At 30.5% G+C, this 10376-nt stretch overlaps 3 protein-coding genes across 3 annotated transcripts; all 3 read right to left on the reverse strand.

Moving 5' to 3' along the window:
• Window positions 1-346: 346 nt before the first annotated feature.
• EIN_325530 (cysteine proteinase 1 precursor, putative) lies at window positions 347-1501 on the reverse strand (the record flags this gene model as incomplete). Its single annotated transcript, XM_004259704.1, has 2 exons — window positions 347-1076; window positions 1245-1501. The coding sequence occupies 2 exons, from the start codon at window positions 1499-1501 to the stop codon at window positions 347-349; spliced, it is 987 nt and encodes a 328-aa protein (XP_004259752.1).
• A 1737-nt stretch (window positions 1502-3238) lies between these two features.
• EIN_325540 (hypothetical protein) lies at window positions 3239-3856 on the reverse strand (the record flags this gene model as incomplete). Its single annotated transcript, XM_004259705.1, has 1 exon — window positions 3239-3856. One exon carries the CDS (start codon window positions 3854-3856, stop codon window positions 3239-3241), a length of 618 nt encoding a protein of 205 aa, XP_004259753.1.
• Window positions 3857-6359: 2503 nt separating this feature from the next.
• Window positions 6360-9496, reverse strand: EIN_325550 (serine-threonine protein kinase, putative; the record flags this gene model as incomplete). The annotated part of the gene is made up of 2 exons (XM_004259706.1): window positions 6360-7662; window positions 7713-9496. The coding sequence occupies 2 exons, from the start codon at window positions 9494-9496 to the stop codon at window positions 6360-6362; spliced, it is 3087 nt and encodes a 1028-aa protein (XP_004259754.1).
• Window positions 9497-10376: the final 880 nt, after the last annotated feature.

A 10376-nucleotide genomic window follows, 5' to 3' on the forward strand; every position in this document is an offset into this window, starting at 1 on the left:
ACTTTTTGGGATAATCCCGTCTCCCTCGTGTAGGGTTGATCTCAAAACAAAATATAAATATAAAAACCATAAAAAACTACGTTTGTTTATAACTGTTCAATACATGATCATAACAAGTCGCGTCTCGTGTAAAACCACATGAAGTGACATCGGAGAACATGTTTCAACAACGCGTTTGTGGAGTTGGCTTACAATCGTCATCCGAAAATGTTGTTTCTAAATATAAATTATTTTTTCTGGTTTTGACCAATCAATTGACGACTTAAGGGGTTTTAAAAAACTATAGGGGTTTCGTACCGACCTGTATATATATATTATTAGTATTAATAAACTGAACTATACCTTGTTACGCCTTTTTTACTTTATCGACCCAGTAGACATTAGTCGATAAGCCACACATATTATTATCTGCTCTGACTCTGATATACCCCATTTCTCCCCAATTCGAGCCGTAAGAGTTCTTTACGATGAAATAGGGGATATAATTTTCGACGCCATACCCAACGATGTTTACTGCGTGATTCAATGCGATCTGACTGCATCTGCTGTCTTGATAAATTCCCCCTGCGTATAATTGGTAAGACATCCTAGAACTATCCATCGCTGTTAGTGAGCCTCCGTGCTTATAAATAATTCTTTTATGCCCTTCCAAGTCCATAGAGAAGCTGGCAGATTCAATTCCATCGATTTCCGTGGCTCGTTCAGGGAGGTTATTAGCAGACGGGCAGTTGTTGTCCTTCCCGCAAAACTTGAATTGTTCTTCAAGGCAAAGTCCCTTGTTTTTGACGTATTGTAAGCCGCACGATAGACTTCCTCCATCGCAGCCATGACAGTCCTTATAGTTGTTATTAGCACACGATATAATCTCTGCGGTAGATAGTCTGAAACTGTTGACAGTGTACTCGTCATAATTAAGTAACATGTTCGTGTCAAGATACGCAGTAATAGCAAAAGAATAACAACTGCCACAATTGCCTTGGTCCCCGGGTGTGTTCACGTAGTTCTTGTGATTATAATTTCTCAAGTCAAAACTCGTTGGCACATCGTCGTCTTGGTAATCTACAGTCTTCTTTTTCCTTGTTGTCAGTATAATTATATTTATAATTATATTACTATAAAAGTATAGTTTCATTTTTATAAACTATAATTATAGTATTCATTTAGTTTAAATACATACTTTACATTCAGTATAATTAAATAATAGTATATTATTAGTAATATATTTTGAGTCTTAAGAAACAAACGATTGAGTGTTTGGCGACACACTTTGAAGACGCAAAAGGGACTTATACTCTTCGTTAGTCAAAGTAGCATAAGGTCCATCTAAAGAAAGTTGAACTCCGTTGATACCGGAATGCTCTACAACGTAATTTAAATTGTCAATATATATCGCGCGACGTCGAAGTAATTCTGCTGTTGTGAACTGCTTGTTATAACGGTTAACCCAATTTTCAAAGGTCAAAGAATATGAGAGAAAAATTAGACAAAATAAAATCAACATTATGATTTTTCTAGTTACTTAGAAAAATTTATCATGTGAAATTTAAATCATTAAATGTTTTTAAAGTTGAATCATTTATCTTTGTACATTTTATAATTAACTATTCTTATTAATAAAATAATTATTGATTATAGTAATGTCATTGTTTTGTATATTTATTTATAATAAATATATAATAAATATATTATTAATATAATGTTTGTTAATAATCAATATTGATATAATGATATGATTAAACTGACTAATTAAACCACCTTCATATTTCAATTTAATTATTGTATAAAATGCTCCAATCACAGAAACATTGATCTCATTTAATATTATTATTAATAATATATTATCGTATCTTTTTCTGTCTTTATTGTATGTCACATTATTTAATATAAAGTTTTGATTGTTGATTTTAATTATAATTAACAATTCTATAATCAACATCGAACCACACAACAAAATAATAAAACTTTTTTTCGAGTTATCTCTGCTTTTGTTAAATTTTTTATATTTTAATATTAACTGTGTTGAAAAGAAATCTTTCTTTTTATTTAAAATTTTATTTTATATTTTTTAAATATCACAAAATCTGTTTGGTTTTATTTAGTTTTTTTAATCGAAAAGATAATTAGCGTGATTGAAAATGGCACATAATTTATCTATATATTTAAGTACAATGAAACTTATTAGAAGTTGTATATCTGAATAGTATGTTCTCTCATGAATAATCATTTTAGTAAATCAAAATATAAACGCACATTATTTTTATATACTTTTGAATGGTTTGACTGTATAAAATATTAAAAAAAACAAATTTCAAAATGATTTGGCTTTATATTTTATCGTTTTGCTTTTTTAAACAAACTTTGGGTTATAAATGTGTAGATATATTATAATAGTTAATAATAAAATAAAAAATCAAATCATTTATAAGTTTGATTTTTCAGTGTTATAGCATTGCCAGACAGAGTAATGCAAACAACATGGGTATAGTCCAAGCACTTCCATTGTCATTTCTTGGTGAGCACCCAATACATTCCAAATCCCCCTGTTTGCAAACACCATATTCATTTGCACTTTTTGAACAAATGCTACATACTTTTATATTTTCATAAAACCCATCTGGGCATGATGAAACACAGGTGCCATTGAACATATAACTTTTTAATACGCATTCGTTGCACTCTGTTGCATCACAAATCGCACAGTTTTGTTCTCGACACATTTCATAATATTCATCGTTTACATTGTAATACCCAATTTCACAATTATCAACACATGTTGAATCTTTACCTACTAATTTGGGAGATTCGCATTTATCACACTTTTCTTTTCCTTGACTGCATTTTAAACAACTTTTATCATCGCAGCGTTCGCACGTTAGTTTGTCGTTGGTAAGAACTTATTTTTCCTCACAACTGAAGCACTGAATGTCGTCACAACTCAGACACTTATCAGCACATTTTGTGCACACACCATCTCCTTTAAAGTAAGCATCTGGACAATCTTCTTCGCATGTATATGGTGTGTCCGGTTGATTGTAATAATTGGTTTCACATTTTGTGCACCGCTGTGATGTACAGGTTTGACAATTTGAAAACTCTTTGTTGCACAATGAGCAGATTCGCAACTTCTCTGATATTTCCACATAATGTGTGGTCAAGTTGCATTCACTTTCACATCTTTTTGTATTTTCATTGAAATAGAAATCATCATCACATTCAACACACTTCTCCTCTGTAAATATTACACACGTTTTACAGTTATTATCAACACATTTCTTGCATGTCCAATTTGGAGTTGTGTCCTTGATTTCTCCATATCCATCTCCACATGACATTGAACATGTTTTGTCTTCGAGAATGAAAGTGTTTGAATCACATCGCACTTGTTTTTGCCCGATTCTTGACACTCACTACAAAGTGGTGGACATTCTTCACAATACCCATCACCCTTTCTGTGTTTTTCTGGACAAGTATCTCCACATGAACCATCTGCTTGTACATATTGGTTGTTTCCACATTTGGTACATTGCGTTTGTGATTCACATGTTAAACAGTTGTTGATAACAGAACACTTCTTGCACTTGGCTGTGCCATTTTCTGTGGTTTCATAATACCCATCATCACACTGACTTTGACACCCCTGTGGTTCATTTTCATCATATAAAAAGTAACCTGGTTCGCACTTGGAACAATATTCAACTTTATCTCCAGAACACACAGTGCAATTTCTTTCACATTTAATACACTTTTTGGGGTTGGTTTGTGTACCTTCATACGCATAGTATTTATCAGCACAACTTGCCACACATTCATTTGTATCACTGACCAAATAGTAACCAAGATCACATTTTGTACACATTTGGATATTTCCATTTAATGGTAGGTAATTACAATTTTCACAATTTGGATTGCATTTTACACACTTTCTATAAGTACTATCTATACCATATGTTAATGGACACGTTTTAGTGCACTCATTAGTATCCTCATTCAAATATCTGTATTCTTGGCATTCCAAACAAGTGTTGTTTGAATTACATTTGTTGCAATCTTTCAAAATATCACTACATTTTTGGCAGACTTGTTCTCCATCAATTGCAACATAATATGAATAATTATTTTCGACATCACAAGATGCGATACATGACCCAGTCGTTGTCAAAGTATAAGACGGTGAACACTTTATACATTTGGTGTTTTGGAAAATAACATTGGGATTGTAATCAATCACTTCTTTTTTTGCACATTGTATGCAATGTTCGTTTCTACATTCAGTACACGTTTTGTTATCACCAAGTAAATAAAACCTCGATGTATTACAAACATCATTACAAAATTGACCATAATAATAATACTTTGGGCATATTTTACAAGTGTAACCACCACTATATCTATTGAAACAGTCGTTATCACGCCATTTACAACTTGAATAAACAGAACACTCATTACTGCATCCATCAAATGAATTATAACCGCTTTCACAAGCAACACAAGCATTCGATTCGAAATCGTATTTTTGGCCTTTGTTACAACTTAATTGTATTGCTGTCAAACCAAAAATGGTGAGATTTGTTTCTTTGTAGTATTTATTGACATACACATTCATATCTCCATTAACATTGATTTCTTCTGAAACACCACTTGGAACATATACGCTATGGTAAAACAGTTTTGTGATATGCTGTAGACTATCCTGAAGACTTATTATATTTCCAGTGTGAAGTGTAGTCAATTTTTCACAGTCTTTGAATGCGTTTTTCCCAATACAACTATATTTTCTGAAAACTCAATTTTTTCAAGGGATGTGTCTCCAGCAAACATTTCTTCTGATATTGTTGATGACCCATTCATATTGAATAACTTTAATTTGGTCATATTAGAAAATGCCCCCTTTCCAATGTACATATTTAATTTATCATTCAAATTAAAAGTTTCGAACTGCGTACCACTAAAAGCGTATTCTTCAACTCTTTCAAAATAATAAAAATAACCATAAATAGAAGTGCTATTTGTTGCAATTTCTATTGTTTGAAGTCCTGTGTTTCTAAAAGCATTCTTTTTAATTTGTCTGGGTATTTTATATGAAAACTCAATTTTTTTCAGGGAAAAACACCATCAAAAGCACTTTCGTCAATTTTATTCACATTATTTGGATTAATATATTCCAACTTTGTTCCGACAAACGCAGACTTTCCAACATAACCAATTGAATATTTAGACGTAGGAAAAGAAAAATTTACCAGATTAGAACATCCTTCGAATGCATAATCATTGATTTGAGTTATTTGTTCTAAAATAACCGAAGTAAATACTGTTTGATTTTTGAAAGCTTTTTCGCATAAATATCCAGATTCAGTGATAACCAAATTCGAATCACATAAAAGGTTTCCGAGTTGGTCATAATATTTGAAACAATTGTGAGTAGTGTCTTTAATATAACATTGATCAAGTGCATTAGCTAAAACACCGAGAATAAGAATACAAATCATTGAATAAATTATTTGTTTTTTTCTTTTTATTTACAAAAAAATCTATAAATGGTTTTTATAAAAAATATGAATAACCTAAAGATTAAAAATGTCAAAAACAATTATTTTGTCTGGTAAATTCTTGTTTTCAAATGTTGTAGAAATTAAATATTTTTTATCAAATTATATATTTTATTGATTATTACAATTTAATAACTTTCCATTGTCGTATTTTTTTTAATAATTTCTCTTTATATGCCTCTTTCATTTTAAAATTCAGAAACGTGGTATTGTAATAACTTTTCATTGTGTATTAATAAAACACAAAACAAGATTTGTATAAAAATCTTGTTTTGTAGAAATAGATATTGTTAATATTTTTATATTTGTCTGGATTATTTGTTTTCATATCAAACAAACTCTGAATTTTTTTTTGATTATTACTTTATTATAATATGTCAGAAACTAATATTTTTTTAAAAAATTAAGTTTCAAATGAAAAAAAGGTAAAAAAGGATCATGTTATATTTGTAATTTTCGTTTGCAACTAAAAATAATTTGTAAATACCGGTTTCACATTTTTTGCACCTCTGAATGTATTAAGTACAACTTTTTAACAAAATATTTAAATTAAATTATTTATTTTTTTCTGAGAAAATATTAACAAATACAATTTTGGAACTTTATTTATATGTTAAAATTGTAAAATATTAGTTATTGAAAAGTGAATATGGATTGTATGTTATATAAACAATAATTCAAAAACAATGATTACTTAATAAAAAATATATTGTAAATTGTACAAATGATAAAAAAACAAATTTATAATAATAAATATGAAAATATAAAATTATTTTTTATACTCAAAAGTATTAAATACAAAAGAAATTAAATTCAAATTATAAAATAAACAGTTAAACATTTTAAATTATTCTGCATAAACATCTTTGAGAGTTTGTTGCATTCTTTGCATTCTCTTTTGAGTGATATTTTCCAGCTTATCAAATGAGTATTCCAAGTCCAAAGCATGTGGTTTATCACATCTTCGTCGACGCGACTAAAATCTTGCAATATGATCGAAAGAAGGTCTATCTCTTGGGTTTGTCTCCAACATTCTTCGACAAGATCCCTGTAAAGTCTTGGCATCTCACTTCCAATTTCAAGTCTTTTCCCATTTTCAACGTAATTTTTGATTTCAAAAATCGATTTAAACTCTTTGTATGGTTCTTGTTGATAAAATATTTCCCATGCTGTTATTCCATATGAATAGACATCTCCAGCATATGTATATTCATCCCTAAATGATTCCGGTGATCCATAAATAGGAGTGCCCAGACCCTTTTCTTCTCCTTTTTTGAGTGACTTTTTGGTGAACCTTGAAGTTCCAAAGTCAGTGATTTTAATGGAACAGACGGAATTTGAGTCCAGTGAATTCACCAATAGATTCTCCGGTTTTAAGTCCAAGTGCATAATCTTGTTTTCATGTAAAAATTGCATTCCTCTTGCAGTGTCAAACAACATGCGTACTTTTAATTTGTAGGGAAGAATGACAAAATCCTCTTTCTCCTTTCTCAAGTACTCTCCCAGTGATCCCAAAACAAAGAATTGGATGACCATTGAGACTTGTTTTAAGTAAGTGACGGACCCCATGTAATTGGCAATGAATGGATTTCGCAATTTACTCATGATTTCACATTCTGCTACTACACTCTTTTTCAACTCCGTCATTTCATTGTCGTCCAAATTGTCCCACTTAAACTGTTTGACAGCGACTGGAACACTCCTATAATTGCCTATAAATACTTTACCCATCGCTCCTTCAGCAATTGGGTTTTCAGCGATGTTTAATTCATCCATATCAATCTGAGTTGAACTCGTTGCTTCTGTTTTAATTGTAAAATAATTGTGTGTTCTTACTTTCACATCTTCACATAACCTTTCAATATTCTTTTTGTCAATTTGTGTCCATTCATCAAAAGTCTTACCCTTCAATATTTCAGAGATGCGCACCAATGTCTTTTTAGATTTGGAGTGCCATACTGTGTATGGGATTTTCATGTTTTTTATCTTTGTCGAACAATGTAAGGTCATATATACTGTCATGCAGAATTTGGTGTTCGGTCGAAGGAAAACAACTTGTGGACTAAAGTGGAAGACAAATTTGGGAGAATTGGTTGTATGAAATATGACCATCATCCTAAACGTAAAAATGTGTTCTTCACATCTAATAAATGATTAAAAACAAACCATTTCATTTTGCTCAAATTTCGTATGTCAACCTTTTCAAAACGGGTGTCATTGATTAAAGTCGCTTTGTTTTTGTTTCCAAAATCCAATTCCAAAGGTCTCATATCATACTTTATATTTTTAGATGGAGTCTCATTAACCGACCCAGTGATATAAAAATGGTAATTTGGTTGTTGTGTTTTAAATATTTTTACGTCTATCTTTTTGTATCTTAAAGCACTATATATGGAAACAACAATAATTGTTATAAACACAATTGCTCCAAAAGTCGAACAAAAAACGATAGCCAAAATAATTCCAGTAGAAATACCTTCAGGTATACAATCTATAGGATTGTCAATATCAGTCTTGAAGCCCACATTACATTTACAAAATTCGTTGCAATTTGTCCCATTATCACATTCTTCTTTTGAATTCAATTCCGTCACTGAATTGTAATAATTGTCGTCAAAGTCAATTTTACCATTTCCACATGTTGCCAACTTGCATCTTGAATTTGTTGTGGCGATGTATCCTGAATTAACATTGCAATGACAATTGTCTTGACAACCTTCAGTACCCAATATACATTCATCACTTGACCCAATACCTCCATTTATACATTCTGTAGAAACACACAAATGGTTTTTTAAAGCATGTCCTTCTTGGCACTTACAGTATTGATCGCATTCATATTCTCCAAAGTAACACAAATCTTTGTAATCATCTACTTGCCATTTATCATTGTAATAACATAACATATGACAATCATCACCACCGTATCCAGGTTTACATACACATCTACCTTCACTTGAAAAACAATACCCATGTCCCAAATCTTCATGACAGTGGTTCGGACAAATAACACTTATTTCCATCTCACTGTTTGTTTGGTGATCATCAGAAAGTATTGCAAATTCTCGAACACCAGGACGGTCATCACCTTTGATACGTACAAAAACTCCATTTTGGATTATTTCGGCAAAAACACCAACAGGCACTCCTCCCCATGTCTCTGCACATGAATAAACCAACTTCTCATCAATTATTTTTGACATCATTTCAACCATATTAGTCACTCGATTTTGCTTTTTAGTACTCACCAAAACGGAGTACGATGAGTTCAGAGTCAAAGTGAAAAAGATGGCCTTCATGTATATACGTGGAGTGCATGGAGTTACCACATAAATACCACGCGTTTCTACAGGAACCACCTTAACAATTTTTCTCGACAAATCTTCTGCCAAATAGTCCAAATCACTTTGGGAAAATTCATAAATATATGGCCAGAGATGTTTTTCTTTTTGCCAAAATTCAATTGTTAAGTTGACTCTTTTGTATCCCCTCACTGATATGAAAAAGTAAACGTTAAAAGGAATGACATTATCAGTGTCATCAGGATAAGGTGAAATTTTGGGAAACTGACCAGAAACATTAAATTGAGATGTGTTCAGCCAATAATGTACTCTACATTGACTATAGGTGAATGTTCTTTGTGAATAAGTTCCATCGAAAAAGACGTCCACGATGTCAAGTTCTGGTTTTGTCAGAGTGAAATAAAAATCTTTGGTCGTAAAATCTGTAGATTTTATTTTTATCCATTTACCTAAGCGGTGTGTGTTTTTTTGGAAACAAGGTCCTTTATCAACAGTAGAATTCTGATTGATTTCAAAATTAAAAGTGGTATTAATTGGTACGTATTCTATATCATTTTCGTTTGGTAAGAAATTTTGTTTTACAATAATAGTGGTTACTTCTTTGCAATAGTCCCCGTCTTTTATATATCCTGTTGAGTCATTGCTCATTGGATTACGAAATTTACAATTTTGGCATGTTTTGTCGTCATCATATGTTTCAGTACAATTGCTAATACATGTGTAATCAGAAATACACGTTGATGAACACCCCGGAGAACATTTAGTAACGTTTGCCAATGATAACTGTAGAGTTAAAAGAAAAAGAATCAATACCATTGTGTTGTTTTTCTTTTTGAATTAAAATGAACTTGATTTAAATAAAGGGAAAGTATTACTACGAGAAAACAAACTGTAAATGGATTACATTTGTTGTGTGGGTTTCGAATCAAAAGACAATTAATAATAGAAATGAAGTAATAATATTGCTCGACAAAACGAATTACAAATAATTAAAAATTTTTAATTCAACATTTGTGGGAATTTTTCAAATAAAGTTTGTTATCTATTTAAATATTTTCTTTAAATGTAACAATAGTTAATATCCAATCAGTAAATATTCATCTATAATAAACTATATTAATATAACCAATTATAAATCATTAGCTATTAATTAAATTTTCTTAAAATTAAAACTAATGATAACAAATCTTAAGCTTTGATTTTTTATATCACTTGTTGTTATTATCAAATTTAAATAACAAGTTATGTTTGGTTTATAAGCTGTATAAATTTTAAGGTTATTATATTTTTTGTCATTGTTAGCACACAATTATTTACAGTCAAAGGCGTCTATTTGTCGTAATTATAATTGTCGAACTTGTTTATTTGTCGCACAACTGGCCAATTATTTAATTGGTGTACGACAATTAAATAATTTGTTCTCGAATCTGTAATTTTTGTTGAATTAAAAACTAAATTTTTTATAAAAAATAAATTTCAATATTAAATAAAATTTTCTACAAAATTCACTCATTTACGACAAATAGAT

The sequence above is a fragment of the Entamoeba invadens genome, assembly GCF_000330505.1.
Source record: "Entamoeba invadens IP1 unplaced genomic scaffold scaff_1105074726593, whole genome shotgun sequence".
Classification (NCBI taxonomy): domain Eukaryota; phylum Evosea; order Mastigamoebida; family Endamoebidae; genus Entamoeba; species Entamoeba invadens.